The sequence below is a fragment of the Anser brachyrhynchus genome (assembly GCF_964034855.1).
Source record: "Anser brachyrhynchus genome assembly, chromosome: 2".
In the NCBI taxonomy this organism is placed as follows: Eukaryota; Metazoa; Chordata; class Aves; order Anseriformes; family Anatidae; genus Anser; species Anser brachyrhynchus.
The window spans coordinates 34,035,156-34,056,405 of record NC_137695.1 but is presented as its reverse complement, the minus strand read 5'-3'; the positions used below and the strand labels follow the sequence as shown (position 1 = coordinate 34,056,405).

The 21,250-nt window shown below is 36.3% G+C and overlaps 1 protein-coding gene across 1 annotated transcript in view; it reads right to left on the bottom strand.

Annotated features, from left to right (window-relative positions):
- DNAH11 (dynein axonemal heavy chain 11) overlaps positions 1 to 21,250 on the bottom strand; it is a 139,000-nt gene that overhangs the window by 19,048 nt on the left and 98,702 nt on the right. Inside the window, exons 31-37 of the mRNA XM_080577863.1 lie at positions 20,148 to 20,285; positions 16,511 to 16,568; positions 13,907 to 14,015; positions 13,307 to 13,417; positions 6,561 to 6,764; positions 3,612 to 3,772; positions 824 to 1,052 (exon numbers count right to left, since the gene is read on the bottom strand). Of these exons, the coding sequence (XP_080433989.1) occupies positions 3,703 to 3,772; positions 6,561 to 6,764; positions 13,307 to 13,417; positions 13,907 to 14,015; positions 16,511 to 16,568; positions 20,148 to 20,285 (690 nt within the window). The 3' untranslated portion in view covers positions 824 to 1,052; positions 3,612 to 3,702. The remainder of the gene's footprint in view (positions 1 to 823; positions 1,053 to 3,611; positions 3,773 to 6,560; positions 6,765 to 13,306; positions 13,418 to 13,906; positions 14,016 to 16,510; positions 16,569 to 20,147; positions 20,286 to 21,250) is intronic.

Here is a 21,250-nt window from a genome sequence, read left to right as displayed (position 1 = left end):
AAGTGGTTTCATTAAAGATGGCGTCAGGGAATTGAACTGAAGGCAAAAAGGGGAGCCAGATGGTGAAGTGAGACAGAGGACAATCAGTTTGTTTTTTCTATGGGATAGAGACCACATGACAGAAACTAGCTACTTTTGAATGAGAAAGGACCTTTTCAGTAACTGAATCCAAAAAGTCATTATATGCAGGCAATGCTGCCATGTAAAGCTATGGTAGCTGGGCAAAAAAAACACCCAGAACAAAGAAACTGCTTTTGCAGAATGCATCTAAATAGGTAAGAACAGTAATGGCGTGGTGTGGAGGATCAGGTCTATGAGACCATCACTTGGGATCAAAAGATTAAAACAGCGCTATAGAACAACTGAGATGAGATCATGTAAGTATCCACAACTGAATCTTTGTTGTAGAACAGAATTTTAAAAATGGGAGACCCCCCAAAATTTCATCCCATGGGGTTAGTTAACAGTCCTGATATGATAATGAAAACTAACACTTTCAGCTATTAATGACATAACTTACTCTATTTTTGTTTATTAATGAGCACTCTCCTCAGGGTACCTATATGCAATCTAAAAGAAATCACAAACAGAGCTCTCCAAATATGCCACAACTTGTGTCTCACTACACCATCTCTACATAAATTCATCACGAGCAAAACATTGTCTGGGAATGGCCACAGTCACTGATTCCAAATTCCGGTTGACCACTCAGTTTTAGAAGTTATTTGCCTGCTTCTTAAGATCTCTGTCTTCTCCACACTGATAACACAGAAGCCACCCTCTCACATACTCACCCTGGCAGATGTACTGTCAGGTTTCTTACCTGAGAGCATACGTCATTCTGTCCGGATGGAGCACCCTCAGTATGATTAGTTTCTCTAGAAAGCCTTTGTTTTTCCGTATCTGGACATTCTGAGTCCACCTACTTCTTCTTCTACCTCTTGGTGGATAATTCAATATCTTTATCTACCTCCTTGAGCACATCCATCACTGCCATAGCCTGGAAACATACCAAAGATATAAATGCAGAGGACGTACCTTCTCTGTGAAGGCTGAAAGAGGAAGATAAATATTGTTACTATTGGGATATGTCAAAAAGTCTCATTTAACCAATTACAGGGGACTCAGGACTTACTTTGAAATACTAAATTACATATATATGGTATTTATAACTATATAATACTATTTTACTATATAATAGTATTTATAAGAGTTTATTTTGGTCAGTATTACCATACTGTCTGCTTACTGTTAAATAACAAGATATGACAAACTGGAAACCTTGTAAGGGACATTTACTATAGTAAGAAACAGTATGAAGATCAATATTATATTTCTAGGCAACTGGACAAATTATAGTATAACAGGATTTCCTCATAAACCACAACACACAATGCCTAAGGAAAAATATATTCAAAATCAAAGACAACTCTTTGAAAGCATCACTATTTCTACTACAAATTCCTGTGGAATGTATTACTTTATCTGAGATTGTCTAGTTGTAGCTTGCCTCCAGAAATAACATCAAAAAGGATTTAGAACTAAAAAGCAATTTTCACAACCTGCCCTAATGGCACTCCATGACTGAGTAGTTAAGAAGTCAACAGGACTCTTGTAAGTGCATTCAACTCTGAATCGAAGAAGGAAATCCAATTCAAGTGCTTCTATCTCTTTACTTCTTAGAAGAATCTTGACAATGTACAAAATTGAAAAAGGTCATCAGACTTGGTTCAGAGGCACTTCTGCCTTGAAGTATTCACCACTCAAAGTCTCATCGAGTAGGGAGCTCAAAGCCACAAGAATTCCTATTGCTGCATTTTCTGAATCTCTGACATAAGAATTAACATCTTGTTTTAAGATTGCTTTAAAACACTGATTTGAAATCTATTGCAAATAGAGTAATCTTATATATCTGCCTTTAAAGGTTGTGACAGATTTTCCCAAAACCATTCCTTCACACACACACAGCTGAATTTATCTTTACTGTTAAAGACACCTTGAAAATCAAATTCAATGTGACAGTCAAAGCTTTTTGCAGAAAATGTAATTACTGTTCATTTATGTACTGAATGCCAAATTCACACAAGTTTTAAAATAAGCTAAACAATATCAGCATTTTTTTCCTTTAGCTTGTGGGAACATAAACAAACAAAAACATAAGTCTTGCACACTGAAGTTAACCTTACGCAAACTTGGCTACAAATTATTTTACTACTGAAAAAGTAAATACTTCTGAATTCCATCTAATTATCTCCATGTGTCCTTTTTATGGCTCGAAAGATGGAGAGAAGGGCAAATAGTGCACTCCTGTCTCCATCTTCATTCTAGGCCCTCTGTATACTGCAAGCACTCACAAAGCTTTGGGAAAATTGCAAATCTTGAGTTGATTTTTTTGATGATGATTGTGGTAGTTTGTTTGTTTGTTTGTTTGTTTTTTTTTTTAAATATTGTTGGAGGGATAGATCCAGTATTCTTTTGATGGCAATTTAGACTTTGTAGAAGTAGGCTGCAGAACTATAGCAACTGAATGAATCAGTTCTGGTACATGAACTGAATGCATACCAAAAAAAGGATCCTCAGTTTCTAGTAGGGTTTCTTCTAGCTGTTTTATCTATTTAATCACATATATTGAAGAAAAAAGTGACACCTTTGCCATGGTACTCTATAATCTCTCTGCTTCCTGACATAAATACATCTTTTTCCCTTTGTTAATAGCCCCTTCTCTTTCCATCTAAAAATGTATTTAAAAAATCAGAAATTTATTGTGCCCCATATTCTGGCTTCTGTCTACACTATAATTATGACAGAGCTTATTTTTCAGTTCTTGTATAGATTTCCAGTGTTCTTGATCCATCCCAGTACCACTGCTATAAAAAAGTCAAAGTTAAGCATCACAGTGCTACAAGCCTGGGTGATACAAAGAAATCCATCTGTACTATGATGCAGAGAAATCACCAGTTTTCTCTCCCCTCGCCCTTCTCTCTTCTTTCTCTTCCAAATATTTGTCTGCTTGTTACTTCCATTTATACACTCTGTAGAGTGATTCCCTTTTTCCTATCACCCTCCCCCCCCAAGTGGATTCCCCATTTTATAACTTTTTACTTCCTTCATGAATGGTTATCTTCTAGTTTAATCCCCACTTTTGTTACTGATCAGCTCTGTGATACAACATCTTTGGAGCAAGCTCTTCAGGGCAAAATCTACCACAAAGAAAAAGTAATCCCTGATCTTTTTCCAGGATTTACAGATTATAAAATTAAAAGGAAAAATAGCAGCCTGAATGTGATATGTGTATTATTAAGAGAATTCTTATTTTACTATACCACATCAATTCCAATATTAATTATATAACCACAAGCAGTTAAATCATGTCATCTATCATCAATGTAGCTTCAAAAAGTCACTGCAGTATTTTAAATAAATAGAGTTGGATAAAAGTGTCTTTGGAATTTCTGCAATTCTGATTTATATTGAAGCAGAAATCACACTGTGTGAGAAACTGCATAGCCATCATGCAAAAAGATAACTTGCTTAGGCAGAGGCATCACCTTCTACGGTAAGAAACAGAAACCAATAATATCAGCAACATCAATCAGAAAAATTTTCCTCACCTGAGAAGCAGTTTGGGCCAGGAGATGAGCTTATCCTTTTCAAAAAGTCCTTGGCTCATAAAAACAAATGTTGAGTATGTGACAGCTTCTGTCAGACTGGAGATACACTACTGAATGTCTTCAGCCTGCTTAATTGCTTTGTGGAAGACTGCTTTGAAGGCCTGTAAATAAAGAAAATTATTTTAATTTATTTAATTCCAGAATTCTGTTTGTTTTCCTGCATGCAAGATAACCAATCAGTTTCTGACTGTAGGCTTCTAGAAAGAGATGTCCTTAGCAGTCTAAAATGCAAGGCACTAGGGGTTGAACCATTTCTGACAAGAAGCTTTGAGGAAACTCAGCAATCCAGGAATGAAGGCTGCAAACTGCAATACTCTTCTTCTTCCTTATTTAACTCAGCAGGAATATCCCTCTCACTCAAGAAAGATGATAATTTTGCAGCGGGTTATCTTGCTTCCTTATAGCATCAAATAATTTGGATGATTTGCCACAGCAGGTTGTTTATAGAGAACCCCTGACAACTCTTGCTACCTGACCCCACAGGACAGCTGCACAAAAGGCAGGCAAACTTCAGAAGCACGGTCAGAAAACACCATCAGAACAGAGGCAGCCAACAACGAGAGACCAGTGGGGAGGTACTGTGCTAGGAATCAGCAGGAAATCACAGTACTCTCCTTTCTCAGACATGCAGCCTTGCTACCGTAATGTCGTACCACCTCTGCTACAAATAATAACCAACACATTGGGCATCACTGCTGGGGGTAGGATTTTGCTCCTTGCACTGCAAAACTAAATCAACAAGATAACTGTTTACCTTCAGTGAGTACCAGTAGACAGGGTTGATGCTGTCCAGGCTATTACTAACGAATTAAAGAGACGCTCTTATGGCTGTTGGTCTGTAAAGCTGTCTCATCACATTACTTTGAACTTCATTTTCTTTGGCTTCAGCTATCTATAGGATGACAGTTGCCTCACTTATTTTTTAATCCATCATGATTATACCACACAATTACCAAAACATTCCTATCAGTACAAGAAAAAAATATGGATACACTCTACCAAACTGACTATTTCAGACAGCAGCGAATATTTAAGGTAAGCAGGCTTCTGCTTGGACAAACATTAGGGAATAACTTCTCCACAGCAATGTGCCTGTTCACTAGTAAAAACATGGAGATCACATATAAATATATTTATTCACATTTCATGCTGGTATTTCTCTTACAAGTACTAACTCAAGCACATAAATCAAAAGGAAAATAAAATAATTGTGCGGCAGCTACATACCATAAATACGAAACTGTGAATACGTGGGTGGACAGCACTTGCTGGACAGACAGGAGTTTGACAGTTTCTAGTTCATAGACCTATTTCACTAAAAATAATTAATAATACACATTTTACAAGTGACTTCAAGCTGTTAAAACCAGTTCAACCATTATTATGTTGCACTGTATTTCTGTTGCAGCTGACTTTGCTGATTAGAGTTTTTCTACAAGTTTATTGTCATCTAAGAAACTTTCCTGGCAGCTGACAGACTGAGCAGCATGTCCTTCTCCAGCTGCTTGAGCTCAATCTTGAAGCAGTTCTACTGCTTGACCAGCACTGACTAGCAGAGAGAATGAAAACTCTGTACTCAAACAAAAAAAAATAGCAGTAAAAATGCTGGTTTATAGCGTTTGTGAGCTATTTTTATTTAATCGCACCAGATGATTTAATTTAATTTCTGAAGGAGGTAGTTCATCTTCTGTCCCAGTACATTAGAATTAAAGTTCCGGGACACCCAAAGCAAGAATGTCAAGATCATGGTCAAGGAGGAGACCATACTCACCATGGACTAGAACTTCAGTTCTCTCCTAACTTCCTTCCTCCTCAGACTACACAAAAGGATTGGGATCTTGCCAGAGAAGGTGAGTGGTAATCTACGTGGCAGTTGAGAAACCAAGAATAGCATGAAGCTGGAGAACCCCACTAGGGGAGCAAGCAGGGTGGGGAAGTATGGTCAGTCTGCTCTGCTGGACTGGCCCTCTGACACTGCAAGAGTTTAACCAGTATTGTTGGGAGTTCTCCATCAGAATCTGACCCTTACACTGAAAAAACCTACATGATGTAGGTGTTGGAAGTGTACAACCACATGTGGAGCAATGTGCAGATGCAGAAGAAAATGGAAAGTTGTTTTCACACGGTGTTCCCAAGTATACTGCTTTCATTCTTCAAGGGGTAATTAAGCTCTCTGACCCAGCCTGCCCTTGCATAAAGCAGAAGTACCTCAAAGAGATGCAGCTAATCTTTGCCGATGAAGTTTGTGAAGTGTAAGAGCTAACTGGACAGAGAAATAGGAAGAATTCTTACTACTCATTTCATACCCTTAAGATACCCTTAAGTACTTTTTCCATTTTTTAGACCAGTCTGCTCAAGGTCCTCTTTATAATCATATATAAAAGTATTTCTGTTTATAAAGTACCATACATTGGCTATGACTGCAAGAACCACAGAACTGCACCTCTGTAGGAATAAATTATAGTTTATTAACCAAGTACCCCAGGTCCTAACCAAATGCCATCATATCCTCTTATGGACTGGCATGAAGTTTTATTTGCACTTATTGGCTGAATATCACTAAAGCACAAAGCACTGTACAAGGCTTTAATACTGTACTGTAAAATAATTGCAATGCACAGAGCAAACTGAGCAGCAGAAAGAAGTGTGGGAACAAGATCACAATACATTTAATTTCTAGGAAAGCTTTAGGTCTAGCACAGCCCTCTTGGAGCACCAATTTGAGCAAATCTATAGAAACACTTTCTACACTTTGCGGTATCTGACCCTTAAAATCTTTCTAATATGTGGGTTGCTAGCAATTACTGTACAGCAGATTCAAACAGGCATATTAAAGTTAGCCTTACAATCTCAAAAGGAGCAACGGACAGATCAAAAGATAGTCTTTACCTTACGATTTTCCAAGTCTGGCCTTTCAGCACCAAGCAACACAGCCAGCTACTGTTCTTCCAGCCCATCCCTGGTGATAGTGAGATTAATGAGAGTGGTCTGAGCCTGCAGTTCTGGCTTGTATGAGAGTTAGCCAACTTAGTGTGAAAGATGAGACAGAAATTCCTGTAGAATTCACATTCTTTTTCTTCAATTTGGTTATATCTGAGAAAGAATAAAATGCACAAGAATGGGAAAAAATCACAAATATCCTAATTACAAAAAGATGAGCATTGTGTGATCTTGACAGCACAAGAAGTGGATACAAACCAAACTTTATGTGCCTGAACCTTAAGGAACAAAATGATGATGACTGAGCACACCAAAACTATATGAAAAATACATACAGCGTTTCCTAGTTGGCATAGCTTCCTTTCCACATACAGTAGACACTGGTAGATTATTCACTGCTGTGCTGAAGAGTCTGTGGCTTAGGGGTAAACTTCTATCTTTATTGCTTATGACAAGCTTAAGAGAGTTTTCAAACAATTCTTCATCAAATAGCTGTTAGTTCTTACAATTGTTTCTTTAAATACAGTTTTATTTATTTATTTATTTATTCTGTACAGCGATGGCTGCTTTGAATATTTTCTTCCAAGAAAGGAGTTCCAAATATCTTTTTTTTTTTTTATAGAAGTCTGTAGAGCGTTTATGCAATAGAATGCAAGTAGATGGAAACTAATTTCATAAAACTCAAGTTCACATTAAGCCCAATCAATTTTTAAAGTGATTGCAGTACTACAGATACTTAATATTAAAACACAACTCATGAAAGTCACATCAGTACATGAATAAAGCAATTCTCTGTTCAAACTTACACATTGCTTACTTTTTAGGATATCACAGTGCACTGCCAGAGTCAGGGGCATATATTTCAACTGTCAACATTCTTGCCTGCCTCTGACATCCCCTTAGCCAGAAGACATAGGCTAAATAAAATGGTGTGCTGAAAGCACTTCTGCATTTCACCAAGGACCAGGATGGAAAGGCAGTCACTTATGATACACTGCAAGTGAATTCCTAAGAATAACTTAATGCGACTGGTCCTAGGAAACCCATGACTCTACAAGACAACATTGGATGTGTGCACACTGTATACTAATTCAATGCAAACTACTGGAGATGAGCATTCCTGTCTTGTGCTTGCATAGTAGCCACATTCAGCTAGATACATTCAGCCAAACGGTTTTGTCCTTCAGGTAATTCAGCCTTCCTTAGATAGAGCTGAATTCACCGTTCAGTTCTGCAACTTGGATTTCAATTCCAACACTGTGGTCCCTTCATACCATTGTAAATTGGCTACAGCTGTAGAGAATGATGCACTAGAGCTTGACACAGAGCAATTTTGCAGTACCTTCAACACACACATACACAAAGGCAAAAGACAGAAGCAGAGATCTGACAAAAGGTGACTTTCAGTTTGCTTTGCTAGTGGAAACACTTTACTAAGACAGTCACATTACATTCCAGAAGGTCTATGTAGTGATATAATAAGCTTTCAAGTTCTGGATTCGAGTACTTACTTTATGGGTTCTCAGTTCACAGGACCAATAAATTACCAAGTTCTTTGATTATCATCTATGAAAGGCAAAAACTACATAATGACTCAGTTGGTTTTTATTACTGCTGCTATTCTAGGTTTTCTGTTAATTACAGATCTGGGAAAAATAAATGTTTTGTTATTGTTCTCACACGGTTCAAGGAGTATAAGCAACAACTATTTAGACAACTGCTTCATTTTTTTAAATGAAATGCATCCATTTAAAGGTTGACTCTGGTTTCTGAAGAAATGCAGCAGGTATAGGCACTATTTATGGAAGCCCTTGATAGAAGACATAGCAAAAAATTTACTCCAAAGAAATAACCCAAAGTAGATTTTGTCTTTAGTAAATTTTTCTTCTTAATCTCCTATTCCACCAGCAGAGGCTGCTAGAATGGACTGAATTAATGTACCATTCTAGTTAGGAAAAAAAAAAGTATCTCTCTGTTATTTAAGAACATGCAAAGTAAATTAAAGAGAAATTCTTATCTGCTAGTGTTTTCCTGCCAAAATACTCATAGATCTTGAAAAAATGGATTAAGAGATTTGAAAGGGGTTTCCAAAGCACTTTTAAAATCCTGTGTAAATTTTAAGGAATAACTGAGTTTTAGCAAAAACAAATATTTAGAATGAATATATTGCAGAAGCTTACACATGCAGCAAACTCTCATCTGTGAGAAGTCTAGGAATGAGTCTGCCAAAATCTGCGTTACCAGCCCAAAGAACTGCTTTTCCCTTGTCACATACTGCCTAAGGAAACAATGCCTAGGACTTTCAAAAAGAGCATCTGATGAAGATGAAAAAAATCTTCAGCATTCAAACATCACCTCTTATCATGAAATGGCTTGAGTTTATGCAAACACTTTTCTAAGCAAACATTTTCATGCACTCAAAATTAAAAAGAGTACCTTTCAGGGTGGATGTTCTCCAAAACATGCTGTGACTCTAAATGGCAAAAACTAGGATAGCTTCCTATAAATAAATGTTTTGTATCAGCTCAGCGAGAATGAAAAGAAGTGATAAATTCTTGGACAGAAAAGGAAAGGGAAACAATATTTTTCTGTTTGAAGAAAGAGGGATAAACACATTTTCCAAAGGAGCCTTCTTTCACTTCCTGCTGCTTAAAATTAAAAGCTTCTGGAAAAGACTTTCAAACTCCAACAAGTAACGTAGAGAAAGCAGTTGAATAAATCAGGTGAAAACAAGTGCAGAATGGAGCTGTTACTAGGCAATCTCAGTAGGCAAACTGTGTAAGTTGGTCAAACTAGTTCAGTTGGAAAATGCTGCCTTAAAGTTGCACAGCTGGCGAGACGTTCAAGGCAAGGAAAGCTATCCCTGTGGAGAAACCAAAGGAATTGTCTTGCTGTGCGTGTGCATGAATAATAGTCATGCCTCATAAGAATGGAAACTTGTTAATACAAGCTACATTTGCACACAAATCAAATTTCAATACATCTTAAATAACCCTGAATAACCTAATCTTTCAACTGAAGAAACATGACTACCACTTTTTGAAGGTGCAGAGTAGATGAGTGGGTATAACAGTTCATATGGTGCATGCAGGGTCTTATGAACAACAAATTTATTCCTCTACCATCTCCCATATGAGTCAAAATGATATTGATCTGTACAGTTAAATGCCTACATCCAGTTATCTCCAAAACAGTGGTTCTGGGGAGATGGCATAGGAATTGCAGAGATAAATTACAGTGATAAAACTCTTTGGTCTGTCCAGACCAAACCTATTCAATGGCACCACTTCTCTTTCTGAACTAGCAGGTTAGTGCCAAAAAATCTGTACAGAATTGGCACCTGTTTACTTCCATGCCTTGATTTATCTGCTCCACTAGATCTCAGTACGTGCATTCTGAATCACTTTTGGATACCTTGCTATTAAGACCTAATTTCTCCCCCCCCCCGCCCCCGGTTATGCCTTTCATGGTTACATACAAACATGTACCACAACAGATAGTTTTTGAAATTATTTTATTCACTTTTGTCTTTTCTCCATCCTCCCAGAAAATATACTAAATTATTTTAATAATCATCTTGGCAATTTTTAGCCATTGTCAACATCAGGTCACAGCCTAATATATATTAAGACCCACTGAGCAGGTTGCAGGTCCAGAAACCTGAACTAAACTAAAATACTCAAGCTTCAACACCTAAAGCTTCTTAGGCTTCTAACTCTTAACTAAAGCACTCAAGTAAAAAGTCTGATTTGCAGAGATAACAAGTAACTGTAGTTCACACTATAATCACCCAACTTTTGAGAAAAATGTAAATTCATACATATATCTGAAGTTCTCTGAAGCTCAGAATCCCTTTTGCAGGTTTCATTCAAAAACAATACCAGAAGCTGATGTTACAGAATATCAAGGAGTCTGACACAAGAACGATCTTGGTAAACAATGTGGGGAGGAATATAATTTTATGAAGTTGCTTCACAGATCAGCAAGTTCTCTAATATGCAGGCTAGTAAATTTGCTTTGGAAGGAGTACATGTTGATAAATCTCCCTAGCTATGCTTTCTGTCGATTAATATGATAAGATATATTTTACTTAAAATTAGGATTGTCTGAAGCTCAGTGGATTTAATTATTTGTAATTATCCAGTTGTTGTCAGTATGTGGCCATTTTATGACAGTGGTATCTACTGTGTGGGTCAGGTTCAACTGTATATCTTTTCAAACACAGAATTAATGTACTATTGATGAAACCATTACTAGAACCAAATTAAAGTCTGGGCTGATGTATTGGTCCACGGGGTGCTGTCAGACATGAAAGGAGTAATTAGTATTCATTACTTCATACTCTGCAACATTCCAATTATTAATGAACTTCAACTGCTGGACTACACCATATCTATCACAAATACCTTTCTAGTCTTTCTTTATTAGGAAGAAAAAAAAAATCCAAAGTGCCTGACACAACTACTAAGATAAACAAATAATAGAAATTAATCCAGAATGAGGAAAACTCTGTTTATTTGGTAATAAAGGGGTGTATATATTACTATTGCCCCACAGAGGAGACCTGCTACATCTTCAGTGAGCAATGGAACATTAGGTCACGTAATGTTGCTAAAATATTCACACAAAGAACTTATATTTGTATCACAATAGCTTCATGCTTGTGTGAGTGTGTACTGGTCTGCTGTGCTACATGGAAACCTCTGCTGAGTAAATGCAGATTTCTATTGCTGGGCCCCCCATCCTCTTCAGTCCAACTTTTTTTCTACTGTTTTACATCCCTCTGTCTTGTGCCTTAAGCCTTGTTATACCTTGCAATCTGACTCTCATCTCTCTTTTAGACCAGTATAATTCTAATTTTCAGTAGAATGTCTTCACTGGAGATTCTGAAAATGAACCTATATGGTCTTACATTGAAGTACTTCAAATACTATTGCCATTACATAGAAAGGCAACAATAAAGAATCATTTCAAGAGGACATACTGCAGGGTAAGAGTGTATCGTCCAGGAGCTTCAAGTATTCACAGAGATGTGAGCTGTTACTTAAATTTACTGTGTGAACATCAAAGCCTCAAATTCTGGAGGGAGGAGGAAGGAGAAAATCTTGAGTAATCTCTCCAGAACTAGAAATCAGTTTTTATTTAATATATCTTTCATATTTTCTCTTTGAAAAATCACAGTCTGTGCAAGTAGTCTAAATGCTCTTCGAGTAACATTTGAGAATGATCCAGGAGTGCTTCAGGGGTACCTCTGATTTTTTATTAGAATAAGCATCATATTCTCAAACTTGAAAGATCTAGTTCATGAATATGTTATTTGAAAACAGGAATAGAGCAGAAGAATACTTTAAGTCTTAAAAATAAATCCACATTTGAGTGGAGAAAATAACATAGCATTTCAGTTCACCGGATGAGGTATTTAATGAGGTTTATCAGGTTTACTCTCACGCTACCAAAAATCAACATTATTCTTTAGGCTGACAGCTGCATTGGAGACTCAACACTGGAAGCTTTCATGAAAAGTGATGGAAGAGAGTACAGACTAAAATGCTCTTGCACCAAGTGCTTGAGTACAAACTCAATTACTTCTCCTATTATCATCCCTGAAAATGTATCTAGAGGTACCTTAACTAGATCACAGGAAATATTTTTGATGATGTGTTCTAAACATTTTGACAACAGATGGGATTTGCAGCCAGCCCCTGAAAAGGACAGAATACTATGTCTGACTGCTTATCTGGTACCATCTACACTCCTGCCACAGCAATTTCAGAGAGGGAAGACGCAATAAACTCAGTTGTGTGTTACCTGGTTCAAACATGTATCTTCCACTTGAATACCCACCTCCAGACCTCTGGGCTGGAGCTCACAGGGCTGTGTTGCTGCCATCAGGAGTGAGACTTTGGGACAGGCTCTGTCCTCAGACACTGCATAAGAAATGGGGCATGTGACTTTTGTTGACAACAGACTAGGTTTCTAGGTAAAGCTGAAGAGACATTAACACCACCACTATGTCTGCCTCAAAGGATTTGAGGACACTGTCAACTGGATTGGTTTGACACTCAGGGCACTGGCAATCATAGCAACCAAAAACCGGCTGCTCATCTCTGCCCCATGTTGTAGCACATCAGTTTTGCCTCATCAGCCTTTTATTTTATTTATTTATTTTTAAACCAGTTCCTTGATTTATTTCATGGGTTGGCCCAACAAACAGCTATGGCAACACACTGCAAAGTGGAGGTATGGTTTCCTTAAGCTGATATTCCAGCTTGAAAATCCTATATATTGTTACATCCAAATCTAGCCTGTCATTTCCAATACTTTCCCATTTTCTATAGATGCCTAAAATGGAAATCAAGAAACATGTATTATATTTTGGCTCAGAAGAAACGAAAATACCCTTATACTCAAAAAAAAAAAATTTAACATTTTCAATGTGGGTTGAGAAAACTCTTATGCATGTCTATATTGTATTTCTAGTCCAATTTGAGAATTGAGAAAATAATTTTTTTATCTAATCAGATGCAGATACTAACATTTTAATATTTACTTATCAACAGTTTTAAAGCATAGCATTTTAAAAAGGAATAAATAACTTCATGAAGTGTTATGAAACAGTAAGCAAAAAGTAGAAAAGCAAAGCATTGTAGATCCAGTCATCATAGAAAAATTCTGATTACTCAAGCTATACTTACCTTCCCTTTTTAATTGTATGCCTTCCAATCAGGAGATCAGGCATGGGATCAATAAAATCACCATGGTTTTGATTAGTATAATCTCTCCACAAGACAAAGGTCTTCAGAAAACTTACCATGAAAAAAAATATATCAAATATTAGATAAATGATGCTTATAGAAAGACATCTATAATAGAATTGAAGAAGCTTTTCTGAAAGAGCTTGGTTAAACCATACAAAACTGTTTGCAAAGACTTTCTCAGTTGTTAAGAGTTCTATATCTTTGAGTTCGATACATTTATGTCATTTCAAATGAAAAATGTACTGTTTCAAATAGAAAATGATATTATGGATAAATAAGCTGCAGTGCTGTAATATCTCAAGTCTTCAAGTAAACACATTCCAAGATGCATCAATCCCTTACAAAACTTAGAGGAAGTTCGGGGTAGTGAATGCAAAAGACGATCCTTCAGCATGCACATACCCTTTCTGTCCTACACGTATGACTTTAAGGTCAGCTCTGTATTTAGTCTTTATCTATTTAATTCCCTGTTGCTGGGGATCTATCATAAAAAAACAGCACTTGCAGTGTGTTAGAATGGTGGCATTTTCTGCTGACATCTGATCAGCAGGCAGTCCCTTGTTACTCCATGTTGTAGTCGTAGCATCATCCGTCAATGTGGCAATTGGGTCCAGGCCCTCCATCACAGGAACAGGAACCTTTGAAGCTGAGTGAAATATAATAAACCAGTCAGGTTACCAAGCAGCAAGGCATGACTCAGTGCAACACACAAGATAGAGCTAGGCTGATATAAATTAAGATTTTCTAGGCAGGAAAGTAAGGAGAACCTCTGCAAACTATCAGATGCAAAATAACATACTAGGAAATGTGATGAGAATCAGTTTATTTTATGTATCTTGGGTTTTAAAAGATGTGTTTTCATTTAAGACATTTAATTCATAAAATATATGTGATAAAGTAAACCCATACATTATAAATTTCAGTGTATCTAGATTCTGATATTGCAAATTTCATGCTCAAGTATGCTCTTGAGCAGGTATTTCTGGTATATAAATGTGTATTTAATAGCACAAAAATTACAAAGAGGATTCCCCTGGGATCTTATTAATACAGCTCAGCTATGTGTTAACGAGGTCACCTTCAAAACTTATAAGAGAGGTCAGAGGCAGCCCTGTGTAGCACCAGCAGCAGCCCTCATGTGAGTGCCTGCTCACTGAGAAGGAAGCTGTGAGCTCCATGCACACTAAAGCAGTCATCAGACAGCCCCCCCTTGCTGGATACCAACATATTACTGGTTTTTACTGGTAGCCCCTAATTTTTCCATACTGAGATAAAGGACAAACTCTCACCAATTCCTTCACCACATTATCCCAGGCTTCCCTATTTCTCATTTCTGGATTGAATTCTAAAAATATAAATTAAGGAAATAATAGCGTAATCCATATTTGTCTATCTTCAGCACCATTCAGAGGTGTTTTAAATACTCCTGTAAAAAAATTCCTCCTCATTACACATGTATAGTCCTTAGTACTGGCTTGTAGATTTGAGATTATCTTAAAAGTGCACCCTAAAATCAAAAAACATGCAAATGTGATGGTTATTTAATAAAGAAAATTATTTCTTCTATTTAAATTGAGCCAAATTTTCACATTAGCATTAATAATAATAGAACAATATATCCAGTGCAGTTTCTGTGGCACAAATGTCACAGTTAGCATACTAGGAAAACAATTGGCTAAACCCTGATTCTAATCACAGAGTCCAAAATAAACTTAACGTTTGATGAACTTGCTGAAAATCCAAGCACAAAAGCACTAGACAGACATCCCTGCAAATATTTGACATATTAATTCCCTGCATATAATAATTTATTTATATGTACCAAAAGACTGACAATGTTCTTTCTTTTATTCCTGCACTGCAAGGAAAGCACTACGTTCAGCTCCATGAGCTGAAATACTTCCTTGTGGAAAAACCTAGCATTGGAGTACTATTAGAATTTCTAATACACATTTTGACACAATGCAAGAAATGTATTTTAGTATACTGATACATCTACTGTCCTTACATATGCACAAAATGGATACTTTGTGACACAGAACTCGTTGGTATTCTTTCTAAAAATTACTATTAATGATCATCTATTTTTAACATCACTTCCTACATGCTTTTCTCTCTTCCTTTACCACTCTTCTCCACCTTTAGGAAAACAATCAAATCTGAAAGGAATTACTTTATTTCAATACTTTTCAGTGAAAGCATCTTAAAAAATACGAAGAGTATAAACTATTTTTATTTATAAAGGTGTTCCATCCATGTGAGGAGATTCTTAAGAGAGTAAAGAATGATGTTTGTTTCCAAGGCCCCACTAGTGAAAACAAATAAAGAGAGGACATTTTTCCTCACACAAATTGTTAAACTCTTGCAAAACAAACAAACAAACAAACAAAAAACAAACAAACAAAAAAAAACTGCAAAGAGATGTCATTGACTGCTGAACTTGTGAAGCTTGGATTTGGCTTTAAATATGTATTTCTAGAGCGTCCTCAGGCAGATCAACTCATTTGTGTGCCTTAACTTTGCGATTTGAAATAGGGGAAAGCATTCCACCCTTTACGTGTTTGAGAGAATCCACCACATTGATTGTGATACAATACTGTGATTTGTGGCACATGCAAAATATGAAGCAAGCCAGTCAGGAGCACTTAGAGCAGCGAGGAGGAAAGGAACATGTCCAGAGCTTCATGAAGAAGGATTAGCGAGGAAGACACAGTGACAGAGCTGTGAAGATGGTGACATGAGAACATCCTAGTACAGAGTGTACAGAAACAGAAGCATTTGAAGAAATTTCAGGCTACTCATACCGCATTATGCTATAGCCATACTATATGAGCAATGTTAAGAGAGATGAAGCAGCAGCAGCGGGTGAAATAAGGTACAAGGCATATATTTAAGAGGCCAAGGAGTGAGAAAGATGTGCAGAGACAACTCTTAGAGCCGGTCTGCATTTATTGAATACTGTCATGGTTTCCTCCATGTATGGAGAAAGGAGCATTATGCAATACATGCACTGCTTGGAGCTGAAAAGCTAAACAGAATAGGTATCTCTACATTGCTATCAGTATTCACAGCATTTGCTATTACGCAGGTGTCACAAAGAGCAGAATTTCACATGGAGAATTGGAAAGGGAAGGAACTTACTTTTTCTTACCCCTCTCTCTTCCATTCCCTTCAAAATAATGAGGAAAATATATATGTACTAGAAAACAAACAGACTGCAATAGGTATTTTATAGACACTTTCAAATATGGTCAATAATCAATAAAAATATTTCACATTTGTGAAAAACAGTGACTTTAGGAAACCAGACCCTTCACTGGAGACTTACATTTTGTACATTTATTTATTTATTTATTTACCACTTGTGGCTTTAGAAAGGGAATTCAGAAATGTTCCATCAATTCCTGGAGAGATGGTTTTGTGAAGGGTCCAAAGTAAGACACACATGCTGCTGCTAACATGACACTACCACATAAAGTTTTCTTTTGTGCTTTGAGGTTTTCAACAAATTGGCTCCAATGCACATTTTCAAACTGCAAAGCCAAATTAGAAAATGACAGCTCCTGAACAACTTAGAAGTGACAGAACATTTAATCTCCATGTTAAATAAACAAAAGCACTATAGGAAATGTACTTTGCCAGTGAGGGATAAACTTCCTAAGGCCATAAGGCTGAAAACAATCTGTGCTTTCTGGTGGCAATTTGAACCCTTTGAATCTGAAAAATTAGAATGGAGCTCTTCATCAAAAGCATTTTATGTCATTTCCCCCCCCCCCCCCCCCCCCCCACCAGCTAATTGGTGCTTTTGTTTAGGGCAGGTACAGTACAGCAGACATACTGCAATATTGGCAGCATCTGGTATGCTGCTGGCAGCTACAGCATGGCAGTGGGGCTTTGTGCAATCATTTCCAGCCAGATTCAGAAGTCAGCATAAGGAAAGAAGACTACTAGGAAAAAAAAATAATAATTAAAAAAAAAAGTTTAAAGCTGTTTCAACATCAACAAAGATGTGGCTTATACTTTTATTTATTTATTTATTTATTTATTTTTTCCCAAGAATGGGGCAGAGAAAAAGAGTTTCTATATTTTTTCCTCTTATTTGTCTGGCTTGTTTTACCTATGAGTTCCAGAAACTTTACTGAGCTAAGGGCTGTAATGATCTGGAATTCACAAACTTTACCTTCTTTCTGATACTTGCACCTATACCAATTATACTTGTGAGAGAAAAAACGAATGATTGTCAAATACTTAAAAGAAATACATAGGAAGAACAGGCCACCTTTAAGCATAAATGAGACTGACTCTTATTTCATGGGACGTTCATTTTTCAGAGTGATGACTAATCAAAATGTATTTTTCCAGTCCTTTATATGATCTAATCAAAATCAGTGAAAACCATGGAATAGAAAGCATCCCCCATAGTTTCTTTCATTAAAAAAAATAAATTTCTATGTGTACAAAAACAAACAGAACAACTGTTAAACTTGATATTTATTCCATCTATGTTTTTCAGAAAATCAGAAATATTTACTAAAATGGTTAACCAGAAGATTCAAGCTCTTGTAGTATAAAGTGGGAATATAAAATATCCACTAAAGAAATTGAATTATCTTTAAAATTCAGTGCTTAAGAGTTAGCATTTAAACTTTTCACAGTAAAAATGCAGGAACTCAGTATGTGAAGGCTTCCTAAACCCCAGTTATGTCCAAAAGAGATACCCAGCAAATGACAAGTAAAGGGCTACTCCTATTGAAAGCTCTAACAACAATCTTTGTAAGGTAGCGGTTTTGTTTTAAAGTATTTTAGACATCCATTTTTCCTACAGAAGTCATTGGATTCTTCTTTAAATCATTAAATGAATGCAACAAGACAATAAATCCATTAATTTACAAGAAGGCTTTTGATTTATCCATTCTCTCTTCTTGTTGTCACTGACTGGTAAGTCATAAACAATAAAGAGCACCCACCTCATTCTCCAAAATAGCTTTGAAATTTGAAGATTTACTAAACATAGAATGATCGTCTATTTAAATCTTCAGTAATTTTACCATACCGTCCAAGCACCATAAATCACTAGTGACATTGGCTAACAAGGGTTTAAGAGTTGGAACATGCAGTGTAATAAATTTCCAGACAGTTAAAAATCACTGTAATTTTATTCTAATGCATTATAGATTGCCTGTAATGTCATCCTGGCCGGGGTGACCCATTTCTAATTTTGAACAGCTGTTCAGCTCGGGAGTTAGTTAATGATTAAATATAAATTGCCTGATTTATTAGTCTGAATGGTTGAGCTTCCAGGTCAATGCTATATAGACAAAATCATCAGTCTTGATGCTTTTCAGAAGTTAACTGTCTCCTGTTCTAGTCAAAAAGAATTTATTCTCAGCAGAAAAGATGTGACATTCTCAATTAATCCTTTTAAATATTTTCCCCTTAACTTACACAATAAGATTGCTAATAAAACCTCATCTTGGAGAAAAACTTTTAACCACGCATAAACATTCAAAACCCAAGACTCAGAGACTACCTATAGGCAAGAGCCATTGGCTTCCACAGGGTGTCCAAAGGCTTTGAGGGTCTGCAGGGTCAGGCCAACAGTGACTGATTAAGGCATCTTGAGACAAACAGAAATTCTCATATGCAGAAAACAACACTACACATCACTGACTTCACTGCTTTTTCTATCAAAACAAAGATTATTCACATGCTTTAAATTTCTAACTATACTTATTTTAGAATCACGTATAAAAAATTGATGTCTTTTTATATTATTATTATTATTATTATTAGTTCTATATTCCTACAATGCTTTTCTTCTAAACTGATTTAATCTTTTTAATTGCTAAATTCTGCTGAGAGATTTGCAGAAACAAAAATGTGCTTTCTAAGATCACAGAAAGAAAAGTCACAGGAATCTTATGAAATCCAAGTTAAAACATTTATGAAAAAATTATTCAGACTGCTGTGGAAACTCATGTAGTAGTGTAGTTATTCTTTGCAATTTTAATTTAGTGTTATTTATATTTATCCATCAAAAAAGGATTGTTAAAATTCTAGATGATGAATCAAGACAGCACGATTTCTGTAAAGACTTTGGAGAGGATGCACAGCAATGCTGTGGCTGACTTGAATGGTTAGTGACCATTAAACAGGCACGTGTTAGCTTTAATGATGTTTGTCTACAAATAAAGGTAATAACCACATTGAAATATGTATAATTTTAACACAAATGCATTTCATTCTTATTTAAAAATGAATAGTTTCTGCAAAAGGAAAAAAAAAAAAGGAAGCAAACAGCAAGTATCTGATTGGTGCCTTCTACTTATTTACAATCTAAAGTGCAGTGGGGGCAGACGCAGGGCAACTCCATCCTGACCTAGAGGATTATTCAGTCTTTCTGCTCGTTAACTAGAGGCTGCCCAGACTGTCACAATGTGTTCTCAGTTGTATATAAATGTGGTGACTTAGTTATCGAGATTTCTCCTTAGCAATCTCGCCAATATCAGCCATTCAGTAATACCTGTGGGTTTTTAACAGGAAATGCAGAGTAGTATTTCTCAGGTGTGGTGCAGCACATTTTATTCCTCAGAATTTTATTTTTATTATTTTTTTATTTTTCCTTCCATTTAAATTATTTCTAAGGAGGGTTATCTTGTTGCCTGTCACCCCAGATTTTTTTCCATGCTCTATCCTCAAAATTTAACTTCATGTTTAACAAAACACTTCAGATATTTCAAAACTCACACTACGTAGAACATTCAGAAAATCTTCTTACCTCAAGGCCCTTGACCAACACTTCAGCCAGCTCAATAGTTTTGGTTGGTTGGTTGACATCATCTTGACATTGGACTTTCTCTGCAACTGCTTTCTCAAATGATGAAGCTGTGAGTTTACACAGATTGCCACCCAGGATCTATTTTGAAAAAGGATGGGTAAAGTGTTATAGCTTAAGGTTGCTTTTTGTTTTTGTTGTTTTGTTTTTGTTTCAAATAACATATGAATGACAATACTAGTAGATAGCACCTTTAAGTCTGAAGGATACAAACTTCTGAAGAAAGGTTTATTGCACTTTGTTCTTTCTACAACTCCTGGCACAAGATAAATAAAAACAATGGAGAACAAAACCATAACTAAAATCCCTTAAGAAATATTTATTTAAATGATGTAGATTAGGTGTTTGGAGATGATTTTAAGAAGGGAAATATTTCTGCTAGATGACAATGATCTGTATTATTGCAGAATCTGGAGATCCCAGACAGAACTGCAAGTTTATTGTGCTAGATACAGTACAAGTGTCCTAGGACATTGTAACTATGCTCTGTGCGTTCTGTGTCATTTAAAATTGTACCAGTGAGAAAAAAAAATGCAAGAAGACACATTATTATTATTATTATTATTATTATTATTATTATTATTATTATTATTATTATTATTATTATTATTTTATGGAGCCTGATGGCATAAGGAGATCCAGCAGTTTGCTAGTGGGCAGACAGGATGGCTTTACTAGTGGTAGGAAAGAAGGCAGATGTCCTGGATGATGATCCACACTTGAACCACGGCCTTATGCACTCTGCTCAAAAGACAGCAACGTGCCATCTCTCTGCTTTCAGAGATTTCCTACCAAATGCACCTGAACTCAGTATCAGCCACAGCTGCCATATAACAAGGCTGCAGAATTTAACCAGATTTGCTTAACTGAGCACATAGGATGACATGGTATTGTTAGATAAAACATCTAATATAAATATATTTTTCTGTTAGCACCTATATAACTATGTCAAAAGACACTTAGAACAGGAGCTATCTTTGTATTGTTGCTGAAGTTTCAAGAACCTGTCCACCTGAAGAAGTCTAAGAAATATGGTAATAATCAGT